This window comes from Prionailurus bengalensis, chromosome D2 (genome assembly GCF_016509475.1).
Source record: "Prionailurus bengalensis isolate Pbe53 chromosome D2, Fcat_Pben_1.1_paternal_pri, whole genome shotgun sequence".
NCBI classification, from domain to species: domain Eukaryota; kingdom Metazoa; phylum Chordata; class Mammalia; order Carnivora; family Felidae; genus Prionailurus; species Prionailurus bengalensis.
Window position 1 is genome coordinate 11,984,168 of NC_057351.1, and position 19,088 is coordinate 12,003,255.

Consider the following 19,088-nt stretch of genomic DNA (forward strand, 5'->3'; position numbering starts at 1 on the left):
CTTCCGCCGTGCAGAACTTCACAGGAACAGACACAGACAACTGTGGGTGGGGGGGGGGAAACACCCCAAGAGAAGGTGAGATGGTCACAACTAAAAGCCACAGCGACCCCCGCCTGTGTGGCCGCTGTACCTCCATGGTGTAATTGGTGTGCTTGTTGTCAAAGACCAGGGCCTCCTGGATGAGCTGATGGTCTCCCTCTAGCTTGTCGATGTTGTTCTTGTAGTTGATGATGTTGTGCTCATACTGCTTCAGCTGGTTCATCTGGTCTTCCAGGGCTCCTGTGATCTGGATGGAGCTCCGGGCAATCTCCTGACGGAGGCAAGCGGAGGGAAGAAACGGGTGAGTGGGCCTCTACGATGACCATGTGGGAGTCCCAGTCCCTGATGCTGCTGCAGACGCCATGCTGGCATTCAGCTGCAGCCAGAGTCACGGGATTTTCTCAGGTGGGGTGGGAAACGGGGCAGGACCACAGTGTGAAAGCAGCTCTGGTTATGATTCATCTACAGGGTGGGGAAAAATCAACCGAGAGCCGAAAGAGCAAAGCAGGAAGAGGGGTGAGCATTAGCTCAGCCTCCTTCCACCAAAGACGGAAGCCTGCCTGGGTCAGCGCTGCCCTGTTCTGGAGGCAGCGGTGTGATGTTCTTCATGAAACGAGCTGTGGACAGATGTAAGACCACTGGAGAGTCAAAAGAATTTCTTACAGTTTTATATGTTCTCCCTTTAAGAAAGAAGGTAACAATTTACCACCATAGGGAGGTTGGGAGAAACACAAGAAGGGCAATATATGTCTCTTGGCTGTTCTCAGGGATAAAATGAACCCAGAAATCAGTGTCATTCAAAGATCACTTTTCCTTAAATGTTCTGAAAATGCAAAATATCTGCTTTATTTTTTTTTTTTTTTTAAATTTAAGTTTATTTATTTTGAGAGAGACAGAGGTAGCATGAATCCGGAAGGGGCAGGTAGAGAGGGAGTGAGAGAGAATCCCAAGCAGGCTCCCAAGGCAGGGCTCGAACTCATGAAACCATGTGATCGTGATCTGTCCGAACCAAGAGCTGGACACTTAACCGACTGAGCCACCCAGGTGCCCTTGAAAATGCAATCTTTGTGACTCTTCACATGTCCTCCTTAGGGATGGATGGTTTAAAATCTAGGTCCCGTAGAAGCTAAACACTGAGAAAGAGCCCCATCATCCTTTTTAATGACACAATGAACGAATGGCAGCAAGAACAGCCTGGTCCCCGTTAGTGTGCCCCCCCCCACACTGCACCAGTGTCCACAGGCCACAAAAGCTCAGGGGCCCAAAAGAGCAAAGCCCAGCATGACAGGAAGGGCCCTCACAGCCCTGAGTGGAGCAACCGGGAGCAGAAGAGGTGTCATCGTTGGGTCAACTCGGGGACTAATTCTGAGGATGGGGAAAAGCTCTCTGTGAAGGGCGCCACACTACCTCCATCTTGTTCTGGATCCACGGCCCGATGGCATTGGCCTGTGCAGCAAACTGGCGACGCAGACGCTCGTTGGCATGCTGACGGGCCAGCTCCTCCTGCAGGGACTGATCCCGGATGGGCACAAGCTGCTTCACCTGTCAGGGACCAAGGGCAACAGGGATAAGACACCAGCTTTCTTCCAACAGGAGTGACGGAGATATGTGCTGATAGTCCAGAGCGGAGGGGTGGAAACAGAGAGAGCGGAGGGGTGGAAACAGAGAGGGCGGAGTCTAGTCCTGATGACCCCCCCAGTGCCTGCTGAAAACCTGGGTGCATCTGCATTAGGGACACGGACATTCCTCCAGCCAGGGGCTCCCTGCAGAGGATTTGTGAACTTGACTGAGGGAGAGCGGACATCTTTATTTTCACTATCTCTAATTGAAAGTTAGTGTTTCCTTCGATTACAAATGTGGGCAGCAAATCCACAGTAGTATTTAGCAGTACTGTGACTTGATCACAGTAGAAATCACAGACATTCTCATATAACATGAGTTCTCTGTGAATCCACAAAGGAGCTACCTCAGAAGTCTTTTTTGGGTCTTCTGCAAAACTGCTCCCACAGACGTTACCATTCATAATGTCCCTTTCACAAAAATCCATGTGTCCAATTTGCTTTTTAACTTCGCGCTGGGAGAAATGTTTGCCCCACTTGAAGAAATGACAGATTTCCCTTCTCTTCAGGGGAACTGCTTAGCTCAACATGTTTCCCTTTCCGTGTCGGCTGTCAGAAGGCCGCAGCTAAATGTGAAGTCAGTCCCTGTCTCCCAGATAAACGCTCTCCTTTCCACACCTGTTTTTCTCCTCTTTTGCACTGTTGATAATTATACAATTGTCGTACGCGTGTTTTTGTACGAAGCCACCTCAGATCCACTTGGTGGAATTATTCCTTGGAGGCCACGTAGTGGCACACACAGATAGCTGGGCTATCGTTTAAACCGTGAAAATCAATCTTTCTTAAGAGTAAGACAAAAAGGCTCAAATGATCCCATTTGGACTATAATTAAATCTGTGGACAGTTTCCCAAAATCTAAAGGGCTGCAAGTTAGCAGGAATACTTTCCCTCCCTAGTTTTCTGAGCAATTTTTCTGCATTTAAAATTTCACACACATTTGGGAAATGTCTACCCCACATTCTAAAAATTCTTTAATGAAGTTCTCTTACGGTAGGCAAGCTCGAGTGCACCCAATTTCCAGCTGGGGTTTTAAAAATGGTTTCCCTTATGGTATTAGCATCCTGGCCTGTACTGATTTTGCCAACATCTTGTAAGATTTTCCTTAAAGAAAAACATTTCTGCTTTCTTTCCTTACAAACCTAAGACTGCCGAGTGGCATTTAAGAGTTTAACTTATTTCATCTGCTAGAAACAAGACAACTAGCCCAAAATGGAGTTACTTAGGCTAAGCCCCATGTCACCAACTGGAGAACTCAATTACAGTTTCAGGTTGCCCAGGAATGGAATCTTAAACTGGTCAATCACCTGACCCGCACTAGTGAGGTCATCGGCTGACAGACAGACCCCCACCATCCCCTGAAGGAAAGTAACCTTGCAATAACCAACCAGTTTTTTTCACCTAGTATAACCTCCTTGTTCCCGCTCCCCTCTGCCCTCAAAAGTCTTTCACTTCGTACAGCTCCCCAGAGCTCCTTTGTAGCTGCCGGATGGGATGTTTGCAGGATTCGAATCGATTTTGGCTCAAATAAACTCTTAAATTTTTACTGTGCCTCAGTTTACCTTCAAACACATCTGTGACATTCGGGGCAAAGGAAAACCCCAATCGTGATGCAAATCAGTCACTCTGGTTCCCCCAAGTTTTTACCTCTTCCCTCAGCCTCGGCTTCCGGAGTGCCCACCCTGCCCCACAGCCGGTCCTCAGTCACCTACCTTGTCCCACTTGGCCCGCAGCTCATCCACGGTCACAGTGCTGTAGGGATTGCTGGAACTGATTCTGATGCTGTAGCTCTGGATCACCTTCTCCACCTCGTTCTGGATGGCCATGATGGACTGCCGCTCACCGTCCGCCTCGGGCAGCGTGGCCTTGAACTGCTCATGGGCAGTGATCAGACTCTAACCCGGAGACAAAAGCGGGGAAAACGTTCTTACAGCGTGAATGTTACAGGCTGCGACGTTCCCTTGCGCACACGTGCAAATGCCCTTTTTAATTGCAGGAATCTCTGCGGGGAAACAAATTCTGGATGTTTTAAAGATGCTATTTTGTGCACGGTAGTTCCTCAGAAATGGAAAAAAGACACCAGGATGATGAAGTGATGGCTAGTAATCCAAAGTCTTAAAAAAAAAAAAAAAAAAACCATCATTTTCTTTTTAAACAAAAATCATGTTTGCGTTCACAATTTTTTATTTTATTGAATGTCTATTTATTTTTGAGAGAGAGACAGACAGAAGATGAGTGGGACAGGGGCAGAGAGAAAGGGAGATACAGAACCTGAAGCAGGCTCCAGGCTCTGAGCTGTCAGCACAGAGCCTGATGCAGGGCTCGAACTCACAAACCACGAGATCATGACCTGAGCTGAAGTGGGATGCTTAACCAGCTGAGCCATCACTTCTGCTTCCCCAGCTACTATTTAGGTCTTACCCTCCACTGACAAACAGAACTTAGCTGCCCTTCCTAACCTCTGCAGTCCAACAAGAGAACATAACATTTGCTGTCTTTTTATTTAAAGACCACCAGGAGGGACGCCTGGGTGGTTCAGTCGGTTAAGTGTCCGACTTCAGCTCAGGTCATGATCTCGCAGTCCGTGAGTCCGAGCCCTGTGTCGGGCTCTGGGCTGATGGCTCAGAGCCTGGAGCCTGCTTCCGATTCTGTGTCTCCCTCTCTCTCTGCCCCTCCCCCGTTCATGCTCTGTCTCTCTCTGTCTCAAAAATAAATAAACATTAAAAAAAAAAAAATTAAAAAAAAAAAAAAGACCACCAGGAAATAATCTCTCAAAAAGAAAAGGTGGCAAAAACCAATTTGTTCCTCTATGTCTTTAAAAACCTCCATGGGGATGCCTGGGTGGCTCAGCCAGTTGAGCACCCAGCTCTTGGTTTCAGCTCAGGTCATGATCTCTTTTCACACATTCGAGCCCCGCATCAGGCTCTGTGCTGACAGTGTGGAGCCTGCTCGGGATTCTCTCTCTCCCTCTCTCCCTGCCCCTCCCCCACTCACACTGTCTCTCAAAGAAAAAAAAAAAAAGCCTCTCCTCTGGCCCTAAGGTGTAAGACCTCAGCCCCTTGGTTCTGGTGTCTGTAGGTGCCATGGAAACCACTGTCTGCCATGCTAACGGTCGCTTCAGGCGCTGCAATGTAGAGTGACCTTTCACTAAACAAAGAAACTGCTTCATGCATCAGGTAGAGCTTCCACGACACTTAGAAATCTCACTTATTCCAAAAATAAAGGATTTCAGGTTGCTAACCTCTGCTTCAGAGCTCATGCAAAAAACGCAATGTTCAACAAAGTAATTTCTTTCCCCCTCCACCCAGGTGCAAATAGAACACTCTAGAACGCTCCTGAGTGGGGAGAGGTGGGTCCAGATCCCAACCTTTAGCGTTCTTTATATTTGGATTCTTTTTGATGACTATTTTACAGAAAGAAGAATTTGGAAGTATTTCCCTTTCTATTCCATTGCACATCAAGTTCATGGTACACTGGTCTCTCAATAAACTGGGTCCTTGAGAGTAACTCTCCTCCCTCACGTGACTCCTGAAAAGTCTTATTTACAAACTCTGAAGTTCCAGGAGAAATCAGAAGCAGAACATTTTGGTCTGTGGGAGACAGGAGGTGCTGCTTCATGGTTTCTTTTGCTTTATGACCCAGCAAAAGTATACAGATCTTAATAAACAGTCGCGTGGATATATTTGCAAAGTACTTGGGGCGACTGGGTGGCTCAATCAGTTAAGGGTCTGACTTCAGCTCAGGTCATGATCTCGCGGTCTGTGAGTTCGAGCCCCGCGTCGGGCTCTGTGCTGACAGCTCAGAGCCTGGAGCCTGCTTCGGATTCTGTGTCTCCCTCTCTCTCTGCCCCCCTCCGGCTCACACTCTTTCTCTCCCTCTCTCTCTCTCAAAAATACATAAATGTTAAAAAAAAAAAATAAGAAAGTACTTAACGCAGCAGCCAATAAACTCACAACTTTCCGTGGATACCTCCCAAGAGCGTACAGGTCTATTTTGCTCGATGATTCCACAGTATGTTTTAAAAACAGGCCCTTTTAGATGTATTCGCCATTGTCTGATTGATATGAATTTAGCTGCAGCCAATAGCAGTATACCCATTTTTAAGCTAAAGATCAAGGGGTAATTTTGGCTTCCTAGCTACATTTTCCTCAGGGGGAAAAAAATAAACAAAAACAAACAAAAACAAACAACAAAAAACAAAAACAAAAGAAGAAAGAAGAAGAAACGAAACAAAAAAGAATTCTAAGTTTTCAAAATTGCAGTTCATTTCTAGTACAGCAGGAGTCTGGGGGCTTGGGGGAGAGGGGGTTCAGTTACCTGGATCTCCTCGATGCTGTGCACAATAAACATGTCCTGCAGATCCTCCATAGCTCCTTCCATCCAATTGTTGAAAGGGGCAGCTCTCTTGGCAAACTCCAGGTGAAGCTGATCGATGGTTTCTAGCAATTTCTCAGTTCTCTGGAGATCAGTGAAATAGGAGTGTTATCGTAGATTGATAAAAACTATTCTCCGAAGACACAAACATGCATTCCAGGACAATAAACTCTCCTCTGACATCGTGTTCATCGCAACACGCTCTCACCACTAGCTCGTGCATCCCAAAGATTAGCCAACGTCCAAGGAGGAGCCTGAGCCCTGCGGGTCTCTGAAGTGCCTTCCGAATCAAAAAAGGATTGAATAACAGCCAGTGCAGCCTTGTTTCGAAAGAATGCTCTGCTAAGTGCTACTTTTTTTTGAAAACTGAGAATCCGTATGGGGGATATAGTAACTTGCTTTCAGCTAAAGCAGTACCTTTAAGGTTAGATCTGATTCCCTAATGATGTTAACCAGAACATTCAGGGCATCTTCCTCATTTTATACACAACGGTGTGCAGAGAAGATGCACGCCTTTCCCAGAAGTCACCTGCCTAAGTGAAGACGAGAGAAGAACTACAATTTAATGTCCTCAAATCTTCATTCGGGATTTAATACAGAGATCTTCTTTGCCCTTCTGGGCATGGGGAAGCACCTGGCTTCGAGCCACAGAGAACACTGTAACTGTTTCATCTGACAGAGATGATGGAGGCAGACAGGGAAAACAAGCATACCCTCTCTAGAGATGTTCCATAGTTATTCATTTTTCCCTCCTGCCCTAAAATCTTGGAGGGGTCTCTGTTTGCCTGATGGTTCTTCCCTCAACCTTCCTTTCTTTAGATGGATATGCTAACAGTCATTTGGCATCTAGGAAGCTTGATATCACATATTATAAAATTTTCATCAGGGGCGCCTGGGTGGCTCAGTCGGTTGAGCGTCTGACTTTGGCTCAGGTCATGATCTCACAGTTCATGGGTTCGAGCCCCGCATCGGGCTCTGTGCTGGCAGCTCAGAGCCTGGAGACTGCTTCAGGTTCTGTGTCTCCCTCTCTCTCTGCCCCTCCCTCACTCATGCTCTGTCGGTCAAAAATACACATTAAAAAATGTTAAAAAATAATAATAATAAAAGTTTCATCAGACTCAGAAAACTGGTCACTGCTTCCTTCCTTGGCAGCGTACGTGTGCGTCTTCCGTGGGGAGAGACAACGGGGCACAGCCACCTACCAGCCACTTCCTGTTGCTTATCCAACTCTTCTACTTGCATAAGGCCAAGTTCATCCTGGATCTGTTTCATTTCCCTTTATCCTCCCACATTTGTTGCCATTTTCCCTTTGCCCACCTGCAAGTGAAGTTCTTCCTGATTTCCTGACTGCATCACAGCTCAATTTACTCTTTAGAGAAGGCCCTTTGGAAATTCACTATAATCACTACCTGATACAAAATGGGTTTATACCATAATCTTATTACCCCTGGATTTTTCTTTTTATTTCAAAAGTATGCTTCACTGAAAAAACAAAAAACAAAAACAACCAATGCTTCACTGGAAATAGAAAGTATGCCTCCCCGGGGGGAAAAAAAAAGCACGCTTCACTGCTATATGGATAAATACAGTACAAAGCCAACTATACATTTCCCACTTTCTCCTATTTTTCATATTCTCTGTGGTGGCTCCTTTCATGAGACAACCTGTTGTGTTTTACACACATCACGCCACGGAAAAACAAAAACAGGATCTTAAGAGCTTCTAAGAAAAGATTTCATGTCAACAGGCGTCACCTCCAAGGCTTCTCTCCTCTTCTGAGTAAGCGTTCCCAATCTGTCCCACTGGTCACAGATTTTCTGGCACCGATCATTGACATTCACGGCATCATGGTAGTCCAGTTCACTGTTAGAAGCGAAAACAAAGATTAACTTTCCCTGATGCTATGAGGAAAATGGACATGGGCTCAAAATAAACAGATTTTTTTTTTTTTTTAAATATCAAAGATCTGATAGAAAAATGGCAGAGTATTTTGGGGTTTTATTAACTGCCACCACTGCAAACAGGATCATTACTCTTCGACGGACTACAAGAAAAATTAGTAAAACTCTTGCTGGTCAAACAGTTTTCTGAATAGACAGAAATGCTGTCTTCCCAATGCCCCAAGCTAACTCCATTCTCCCTTGGTTTTCTTGGCCAGGCCCCCAGAGTATTATTTTTAAGTGGCGATGTACCTGTAAATGAAGCCAACCATCTGACCTGGAGGACAGTCCTGTGGGCCGCCTGAAGCCACAGTGACTGGAACACCAAAGTGAGTCAAGGGGGAGGGAGGTATCAGCTTGCACCCCATTGTGTCCTTGGCTCCCCTCAAAGGGCACAGGCCTTGCTGCTGGGATGGAGCACCGAGTCCAGAAGGGGCGCTGTGACTTTATCTAGCATTGCGAGCACTTTGAAAAACTAGCAGAACACAGCCCTTCCTCTTCCAGACAGAAGTTCTGACTTGTCTAATGCCACCCGTGTGACAGTAAGAACAAAATGACTTCTTGCTAAATAACTATTCTTCCTCACCAACCCCCTCTCCTTTGTAAGGTGAAGTAATTTGAACTTAGGATTAATGTTTTTTGGTTTTTTGAGAGAAAGAGAGAGTGTGTGTGTGAGCAGAGGAGGGGGAGACAGTGTGTGAGCAGAGGGGCAGAGAGAGAGGGAGACACAGAATCGGAAGTAGGCTCCAGGCTCTGAGCTGTCAGCACAGAGCCTGACACGGGGCTTGAACCCATGAACCGCAAGACCATGACCTGAGCCAAAGCTGGACACTTGAACAACTGAGCCACCCAGGCGCCCCTGAACTTAGCATTAAAACAAATTTCAAACTAGAAGGTTAACCTAGTATTGCTGGGGATAAAAAGTTGGAATGATGTATAAAATGTAATCACCCTTTCAGTTAAGATAAAAATTTGATTCACAGAGGTTTAAAGACACCTTTAGCGGACTCCTCTGTCATGAACAGTCCAAGATAAGACAGCTTTAAGGAAAATCCCTCCCCTCCAGCCAAATTCATTTCCCTGAGACTTAAGCTTGTTTATTTCTTCTCTGACCTTAAGGCAATGGTTGTTCACCCTGTGCTTTTCTTTTCCTCTTAAATAATATTAACTTGTCCTTATTGAATGTTATTGCCTCTGCCACCGAATGCATGTGGTTGTGACCTGAGTGTTCTTTTCAGTGGGTAAAGCTTGTCCAGCTCTTACAAGCAGCCTTTTACATACACATACACGTCACCAGTCTGAGACAGACTTAACTTCTTGTGTTCTTTGCTATAACCCAAAAAACCCCAAAATGCACCACCAATTTGCACAGCCTTGAATACAAAGGGAAAAGGCTATGGCTCTTCAAAGTGCAAATATTAAAGAGAATAAAGGCTTCGAGAACAAAAACCGAAACACTGAATCCTACAGATCCCATGATGGAGACACCAATGCTCACTTCTCCATAATTACCTTTAAGGGGTATATACATTTCTCCTTTTTCTAATTCATTCGTAAGAGTTCCATACATACCTGCTCTCAAGGAGTGAGGGGTTTGCATAACTGTGCACACTTTGAGAGCTGCACAAACACTTTATTATTTTAGGAAAGGTAAAAAGGACAAAGAAGCAATACACTAAAATGAACACGAGGGCACCTGGATGGTTCAGTCTGTTAAGTGTCTCACTTGGGCTCAGGTTATGATCTCACGGTTCATGAGTTCAAGCCCCGCATGGGGTTCTCCAATGTCAGTGCGGAGCCTGCTTTGGATCCTCTGTCTCCCTTTCTCTCCGCCCCTTCCCACTTGCACTCTTCTCTCTCTCTCTCTCAAAAGTAAACTTTTAAAAAAAATTAACAAAAAAAAGAAGAATGCAGATTTAAATTTTATATGTGCTGCCTCTTTTGACCATGTGGAGAAACAGTCACTGGGGATACCAGGAATAATGATACAAAATTACTACTTAAATGTTATGGGCAACACTTAAAAGCATTCCAAATGACTCACAGGAGTGGTTAAAGGGCATTAAATAGCTTGAGTTCCTTTCATCCCTTATTTTAATTGTAATTGTTAACAAGCAGCCATGCACCCAATCTTCGAGAACCATAAGAAGATCACGTCAAGACCACAAATACAGTGTACAAATTGGATTATGAAGATCACAAATAATTAAGTTTATTTACCAAGGCTAAAAAAACAGTAGGATACTCTTAAAAGAGGCCGTCGCTGGTAATTAACGAGTTGTGAGGAACACGGAAGTCATAAAAATGTAAGGTAGTAAATGTTTATTATATGTTTTTAAAAATTTTGTGACAGTTATCATTATGTGATTTTAGGCACTCAAACTTCTGCAACTGTATCAGTGGGACGGGAGTAGGGAATGAAATATTTTATTAATCAAGAGAGTTAGTGTATTTACTTTTTTGTTTTTCAAGTTTATTCTTGAGAGAGAGAGAGAGAGAGAACACGTGAGTGGGGAGGGGCAGAGAGAGGACAGAGAGAGAATCCCAAGCAGGCTCTGTACTGGCAGCGTAGAGGCCGAATCGGGGCTGCAACTCACACACCGCGAGATCATGACCTGACCCGAAATCAAGAGTTGGAGGCTCAACTCACAGAGCCACAGAAGTGCCCCTTTCCAAGACCTCTTTAAAGACCCTCCCCCCTCGTGGCACCTGGGTGGCTCAGTCGGTGAAGTGTCTGACTCTTGACTTCAGCTCAGGTCATGATCTCATGGTCAATGAGTTCAAGCCCCCTATGGGGCTCTGTGCTGACAGTGTGGAGCCCGCTTGGGATTCTCTCTCTTTCTCCCCCTCTCTCTGCCCCTCACCCACTCACATTGTCTCTGTCTCTCTGGAAATAAACTTAAAAAAAAAAATTAAAAACCAAAAAGGCTTAGAAAGACTACAGGAAGGGGTCTCCCCCAGAGGGCGGCCACAGACAGACGCTGCACCCGGGAGCACGTGGGCCTCGAGACTTAAATCAGGCTGGGTCCCTCCCATAAAACAGAAAGCATGGCAATGAGAAAGCACTTATGTGTCGACAAAGAAAAAGCGGGGCCATCACGTCTCCTCCTCCGAGGTAAGGCAGGGAGGTAAGGCAGGGATTTGTTTTGTCTCGGTGTCTGGACCTGCCGCGCCCCCCACTCACTTCCCTCCTCTGAGAAGCAGAGCCGCCTGCGGAAGGGGCCGGGAGGGCACCGGGATCCGGCGCAGCCAGGGAACCCCAGGGGAAGCCTGTTTATCTGTTTAAAAACACAGAGGCCTCCAGCTTCGTTCCCCCTAAACTGAGCACAAGGAAGGAACCCCCGGGGGAAGCTGTTGGTGGAATCCTCCCAGCGCGCCCCTGGCCCCGGCGGAGCCGCACCGCTGCACGCGAGCAGCGCGCCTACGCACAGCACGCACAGCACGTACTTGAGCTCCTGCGCGATGGCCGCTATCTGCTCCACCCGGTCCTGGTGCGCCGCCAGGTCGCTCTCGAACGCCTCGTGTTTCCGCAGCATGGCCCGGACCTCGGTCAGCGTGGCCGACTCATAGTCCTTCTGCAGCAAGATCTGCTCTTTGCCTGCAAAGGTTGCATAAGGGGATATGACTACTCTGATGTCACGCATCGGCTTCCTTGCACCTGCAAAGTTCTCGGCGATCCTTATGACTCCAAAGAACCAAGAGAAGGACCGAGAATGACGGGACCGAAGACACAGAGGTGCTGTTTCAATCGGTTTCCAGGCTGTAGCTGTGCTAATGCTGCTGCCCGAGCCCCTCTGTGTTCTAAAAGCTCATGTCTACACATAGAGAGGGGAAGCATGTGGAGTCCACACTAACAGGGCCACATTCTCCATAACCCTGAGTAACAAGTAACTGATTGTGCATCGTGATGCTCGGTTAAGTTAGCGATGATTAGCGCTCAAGAGTTACCTGGGATAGTTGGACACACTTGTACTCTACTGGCCCACCCTCGGGTTCAACCTTGACCCCACTTCTTAATGCTTAAGAGCCTCATTTTCTCTGGTTAAATATAACCTGTGGTTTCCTTCCTAATAGTATGAGAAGCTTTTCTCTTTGAACCTCCACCTATTTCCCCACAAGTATTTCTTAAGTCAAGCAACTGCTGCAGTTATAACCGGACCCACATTTATTCCCCAGTTGATGACCTTTAAGAATTTAATTCCAGGGGCGCCTGGGTGGCTCAGTCAATTAAGCATCCGACTCTTGGTTTCAGCTCAGGTCACGATCTTGCAGTGTCATGAGTTCGAGCCCCCCACATCGGGCTCTGTGCCGACAGCACAGAGCCTGCTTGGGACTCTCTCTCTCCCTCTCTCTCTGCCCCTTCTCCACTCACGCTGTCTCTGTCTCTCTCAAAATAAATAAATAAGACAAAACCTTTCTAACGGATTTAATTCTATACAGCTACAAATGGAAAGCAAATGTTCATATATTTAACGGTGACAACATAGCACTTACTAGGCACCAGATACCGATTTAAATACTTTATAATGTGGACTCATTAAATCGTCATTAAATCAAAGGCCTGTGTTGGAGGTATCATTGCCCTTCCACTTTGAAGAGGACACTGAGGCACTGATAGGTCGGGAGCTCATCCAAAGGGCACAGCTGGGAAGTGTCTGAGCTGGGCCTCCCACCTCCCTGCCTCCAGGCCCACGCCTCCAACCATCGTGCTGTGCGACATCAACCATCAAACGACACTAAAGCCAAAGGAACCAAAGGGTGAGGGGAACCTCCCTGACCTTTCTCCAAATAGATTATGGGGAGAAGGTTTTGTTCCTCTACCTCAGCAAAATTATGATCATGGTGTCATGGCTGTGGAAAGATTTGCAAGGGCTGAAAATAGATGAATCCAGTGAAATCAGGAAGCTAAGACCATAGAAAACGATCGCGGGCATTCCTCCTTCCAAGCAGATCTTCTAAATGGGAAATTATGTTGCTTTGTGGCAGGAGCCAGTATCTGGGCCAGGGCTGTCTGACCGACAGGGAATAAACAGATACTTATGGATCAAACAGAAAGAAAGTGGGGGAAGACAGAAGGAGGCCGGGACTTACATAAGGAAGCGTGGGAAGAATGCATTTTTGAGTGCCATTTTGTGAAAAAGCACATTATCTGCTCAACTAGAAAATACGCCTTCACGCCCACCTCCCGAAGAAATTTAGTACTGGGACAGCAGGGTGGGGCGAGGTGAGGACACCTGCCCACAGGGTCACCGGCATTAGGGACAGGGTTAGCAGAGACCGCACGGTGTGGCCCTGTCCGGTGCTGACAAACCCAACCCCAGGCTAGTGTACTTGCCATAAGCCCACGTTTCATGCGTCGAAGCCTTCTGCTTGAACTTCTCCGCCAGGTGCTCCACGCGTTCCAGCCTCCGAATCTCGTTGAGTAGCCATTCCTCGTAGCCCTTCTCCGCCTGCTCCAGCCTCTGCCAGGCGCCGGCGATATCCTGGGGGCATTCGAGGATGAAAACGCAGGTTACGTTCTGAGATCCTCTATAAAATCCCCTCTGCTACGAGTCCGACAGCGTTTTCTTCCCCTTGCTACCCGCCCTCCCTATCCCCAAATAACTAACTGTTCAACTGCTTTGGCTTTTAAACGTCTTCGTTCTCACCAGGGCCTTTTACAACCCATATGGTTGTTCGTATCAGCCAGTAAATGCCCGACACTCGTCCAGATGTGGACAGAGGCTTACAGGGCTTGAATTTTCTGGCTAGAAAAACATGAAGCCGCGGGGTGACTCAATTCAAATTGACTACTACTCAGTGACTGTGCTCAATCAGCCAGCCAGCCGCCAACAATCATTTCCTGGACAACACCTGCGTGCCAGGCACTAGGGAGAAACTTCTGTACAAGAGTAAGCAACACCTGTGAAGTTCCCTGCCCCAAGTAGCTTTCATGATTGTCGGGAAGGAAAGAATAAGTGAGTGCGGTTAACCCTTGAACAACAACACAGGAGCACCAACCTCCTGCACAGGTGAAAACCAACGTATAAACTTCGACTTCCCCAAAACTTAACCATCAATAGCCTACTGTTGACCAAAGGCCTATTGGTAACATCAACAGCTGATTAACACATATTTTGTATGTCATATGGGTTATATACTATATTCTTACCATAGAGCACACTAAAGAAAATGTTATAAGAAAATCAAAAGGAGGGACACCTGGGTGGCTCCGTCGGTTAGGCTTCCGACTTTGGCTCAGGTAAAGATCTCGCAGTTCGTGAGTTCAAGCCCCATGTAGGGCTCGGTGTCGACAGCTCAGAGCTTGGAGCCTGCTTCAGATTTTGTGTCTCCTGCTCTCTCTTCCCTCCCCCACTTGTGTGTGCTCTCTCTCTCTCAAAAATAAACATTAAAAAAAGAAAAAAAAAGATAAAAGAAACTACGTTTACAGTACCGTCCTGTATTTACTGGAAAAAAAAATCCATGTGATCTGTTTGGTTCAAACTTGTGTTGTGCAAGGGACAACTATAATTAAGTGATCGGCTGTGAGGTAAAAAACAAAATGGGGTTGAGGGATGCTGAGAGACTAGTGGGGGGGGGCAGTGTTCCTTCAGGTAGGTCACTTGGAGAAGACACATCCAAGGAGGTGGCATTTTAGTCAAGATCTCAATGACAGAAAAAGCCAGTCACATGAAGAGGTGGGAGTCAGCACTGATGCCTGAAGCGGGGATGGCCCTGTGTGCAGGGAACAGCACCAAGGGCACATGACACAACATGGAGTGGGGATCAGCTGGGTGGGAAGAGAGTCAGATCACATGGGATCCTATAATATAGGCTTATATATTATATATAATATAATCTGGACCTTAGCTGAAATATTCTAGGAAGTCACTGGAGCGTTTTAAGTAGAGACACATCCTGGTTTACATTCTGAAAAGAGCCCAGCAGCTGCTGTGCCGAAAGTGAATGTTAGGGGCCAGGGAGAGGAGGACCACGGGGGGCCCTAGAAGAGAGAGAGGTGGCTTAGCAGACAGCATGGCTGTGCAGGTGCAGGCCAGGGCACGGACAAGATACAATCTGGAACCTGGACGCAGAGCCGGTGGGACTGCTGAACAACTGCCTGAGAGAAGGTGACAGACAGGAAGAGTCCAGGATGAGGCCTGGGTTTGGGGCATCAGTAACTCAGGGGGTCGTGATGCCATCTGCTAAGACAGTACGCCACAGAGGGGCTCGGGGACAGGTCAGCTTTGAAAGTGCTCTGAGACGTCCATGCGGGTACGTGAACCTGGATGTCGGGGAGGAATCAAAGCTCGAGATGGACAGCTTGGGAGGCAACGGCGTTCAGGTGCTGAGGGGGAGATCGCGTGGGAGTACGGAGGTGGAGAAGAGGGTCAGCCCCACCCCCGAGAGACGTCCTCCCATGGACCCCGGGGCAGGGGGCAGGAGGCGGCCGAGCTCTGAGCCGAGCCCTGGATGGAGTGGGAAGGAAACAGGGCGGAAAGAGTGTCAAGGAGGAGGTGTGGTGAATGGGGTCGAAGCAGCAGAGAGTATGAAAATAAAAGTGACAACCAGCATGTCACCACGGACGCCGCTGAGCTGCACAGGAACGGTCTCAGGAGGGGACACGCCAGGTGGCCGCGTGGTGAAGGGCAGAAGGAGTAAAGAAGCAGCGAGGAGGGGAGAAGGGCTGCCACTGACAGCTCCCTCTGGATTGCCTGCTGCGAGGAGAGCCGAGGGCAGGCCTGGGCTACAGGGAGGCAGCGAAGGCGGTGGTGTCTGGGATTTTCCAGTCCCCCGTGTGCTGGTGTGAGTGACTCAGCGGAGCCGAGAAGCCAAGGTGCAGGGAGGGATACGCATGTAGCACCAGCCCCGGGAAGGTGCCGGGTCGTAAGAACAGGGAAGAGAGGGAACGAGATGTAGATGCTAGGAGGCCTGGGAAGACGAGGCCAGGTCGCAGGAGGGCAGGGAGGGGAGGAGGGCGGTAGAGGCTGCTCTTGGCAAGGCCCCGCACCTGGAGCAGTGAGGGGTAGAGACCTGCATGCTGGTGGGGAGGAGACATCTGGAAGGAAGGGGTTACAGGGCCAAAGTTGTATCTGGTAGCTGCAAGGACTGGAGAAGTCAAGGCGGCCTTGTGGGCGGCCCATCAGAGAACAGGCTCCCTGAACAAAAGGGGGAACCCGGCCCGGCGCTCACCGACACCATCTTGCCCTCGGAGGGCATGAAGGCGGGCCGGTTGCTGATCCGAAGCTTGGTCTGCAGCGTGTTGAAGTTGATCTCCAGCTGGCACTTCTCCTGCACCTTGGGCGGCTTGTGCTTGCGCCGATAGTCCCGGAAGTCCTCCAGCTTCTGCTGCATGGCGTGCATGGCCTTCTCAGGGGTCCGGTTCTCCAGCCAGGGGATCGTGCGACGAATCCATTCCAACAGCTGCTCCCAAAACACAGAAACGCTGCTGAAAACACCAGCAAACTGCCCCCCGTTAAAAAACAAAAACAAAAACAAAAAAACAGAAGCACCTAACAATTGGCAGGGATTCACCTAACGTTCCTAAAATTACAGACTACGAATACAGTAACTCTCGACCGAGAGGAGAAAATAAAACGGCACCCCAATGCACAGCGGCATGAATGAAAACTTCCATGTCCCTCCCACCATGGCCACTGGCGATCACCCCAACGATGCCACACACGGGTCGGAAACTTAGAGTCAGCACGAGTCATGTTTTCACAAAAATGGGACGTTAACAGGAAATTCGGGGACCGGACATTAGCAGACAAATGCTGGATGGAGCTTTCAAATGAAAAACAAAAACCTGACAGGATGAAATGGAAAATCAGCAAAGACTTGGGTTTGGCTTAAAAATGTAACTCTCTTTTGAATAAGCTCAAATCTAATGCAGCTATTCACCAGAGAAATGGACTGTCAATCTGGGACCGACTCCCCACCAATGTATATTTTGATTTGTTATCTAGCTTTCAAGGAAACCCACATGGTCGAAGTGAAAATGGTAGTGAACTTCTAAGCATGAAGTGATATAGCCCCTTCTCTTAAATTGCTGACAAGCTGAAAGGCCACTAATAATTTGCATTTATGATCACTCGGAAAATGACAGCAGGTGAGAATGAAAGCTAGTTAAAACGGTGATACACCGGCAGTCTAAGGGTCTGAGGAGGATAAACAAAGGACCAGGGGAGAAAAGGAAGGATGTAATTGCTGAGGAGTATCTGTCCTGTGATCCTGGTGGTGCCTGAAGTGGGCTGCTGGGGTTAAACACTGCTGACAAACTGCATTTTCCCATCGCAGCAGGAGGGAAATAGAAACTCGGCACCATCCGGCGGGATTACCATGAACACTCCTTTGGAAGACTGCTTCCCAGGATCCCGACACTTTTGCCAGGACGGACCACGTATCAGCTAAATTCAGTCAGAGCGAAAATGATTTGGTCTGTGATAATGCGTCACTGTCACGGAGATCAAGCCAGAGGGGTATGTGGCCGTGCACGGCACTCAGCCCGTCCCTTGTATGGGAGAAGCCACGTCGCGGCAGGACGAGGTTGTGCAAGTTGCTACTTCGGTCAAAATCAGAACAGAAAGAAGAACGACGTGGAAAGTGCTTTTGTAACCGAGAATCTGGCTGAAGAGCTGCAGGAGGCATCGTGGAAACTCATGTGCAAGCACGTTGGATGGAGGGCCCTGTCTCCCCCACGTTTCCCTCTAGGTTTTCATAGACAACACAAGGCTGAGCCTCGTCTCACAACAGTTCCTACGATGCTCGGTCACTGTGTCGAGCAGGGCTTCTGAATAACACAGGGTACCCTATGTGAGGTCAGTAACCAATGAAGCAGGGAGAAAAAACAAGTAAGGCAAGTGAGTCGTCGGGGGGCGTCCGACCCTGGGGGTGCAGAGCTGAGAATGGCATCACACACCCCCCCTTCTTAAAACACACAAACGACCGCTATGCCTCGGGGTGGCTGGGAAGCCCATCAGGATTGCTTTTGGGCCAGTAAGTAAGTTGTTACGAGACGAACCACCTCTGAGATCGAGTGTAGCTCCCTACTTTTGATTCCATCTGAGATGAAAAATGCAAAGAAAGGCAACACTGACAGTCGGGGTTCACCCTCCGTGCCTCACCCTCTGGGTGGGAATGGACAGGACTGCCGGTCACCCGCTTCCTTTACCTCACTTGCTAGCCTCTCATATTCTTCCATCAGCCTCTCATTCTCTTGATTCACAGCAAGAACCTTACATATCCTGTTAGCTGCTGTCTCGGCCTGTAAAACACAATAGGTAAACAGGACAGCTCTGTGACAGGGAGGCGCATGCACAGAACGGAGCGTGAGAGGGCAGGAGAGGGGATGAGGTGATGGCGTGCTGTAAACAGTGCAGATTCAAAGTTAGGGTGGAGGAAGGCTGAGGGTATGGCTGTTTAACACTATGGATCGTTTCACACCTTTTGTTACACAGACTTACACGGCAGGCTGAATGTACTGTGGGGAGTAACGGGGAGATACCATTAGTCTAAAACAGAAGCTTCGTAAAACAGCAAGCAAGTTAGTGACAGAAATAAATGGGTCAAGGAAGCCAAATTCTCCCGTCCCTGAATGTCCACCCGAGTACTCTACTGACCTCCTGACAGTGGGGTGAGAACTCTCTAAATACCATCAGCCTTTGGAAATCAAAGCAAAAAATAATTGGTTCCTGAATATATATTGGCATTGCACCGAATTAACAGAAGACCTCTTGTCCTAAAATAAATATGTGGATCTTGCTAGGTGGGATCCTTCCACAGAGCGAGATTTGTTTAATGTACATGAGAAGTGGTTGAGGTGTACGTAATTCTCGGCCATCACTTTGTGGAGGGGCACTTGGGCCAGGAGTGGCAAAGTGCCCCGAACCACGACCATGTGATGAATCAAGAAGAGCCAAGTTGCCCCCCCGGCCCCCCAATCTGTCCCAAAGCCTTGCCTCTAAAGCCCGCCATAGGGCCCATCTGCAGTTAGCATCATGTGCTGGTGACAGTCATAAAGAAATCACAGAAAACAATACTATGTTGTCACCCCAATCCATCGGTTTTCTCCAAGCAGAGACAGGTGAAGGGGCAAGAGACAGGTGCATATGGAGGTAGCTGAGGGACCATCACCCAC

At 48.0% G+C, this 19,088-nt stretch overlaps 1 protein-coding gene across 2 annotated transcripts in view; it reads right to left on the bottom strand.

Annotated features, from left to right (window-relative positions):
• The window catches only part of ACTN2 (actinin alpha 2), a 72,832-nt gene that overhangs the window by 7,344 nt on the left and 46,400 nt on the right, over positions 1–19,088 (bottom strand). For both annotated transcript variants that reach the window (XM_043596220.1, XM_043596218.1), the window contains exons 9-17: positions 18,123–18,215; positions 16,142–16,372; positions 13,305–13,452; positions 11,417–11,567; positions 7,784–7,892; positions 5,973–6,113; positions 3,368–3,550; positions 1,447–1,581; positions 131–310 (exon numbers count right to left, since the gene is read on the bottom strand). In XM_043596220.1, the coding sequence (XP_043452155.1) occupies positions 131–310; positions 1,447–1,581; positions 3,368–3,550; positions 5,973–6,113; positions 7,784–7,892; positions 11,417–11,567; positions 13,305–13,452; positions 16,142–16,372; positions 18,123–18,215 (1,371 nt within the window). The remainder of the gene's footprint in view (positions 1–130; positions 311–1,446; positions 1,582–3,367; positions 3,551–5,972; positions 6,114–7,783; positions 7,893–11,416; positions 11,568–13,304; positions 13,453–16,141; positions 16,373–18,122; positions 18,216–19,088) is intronic.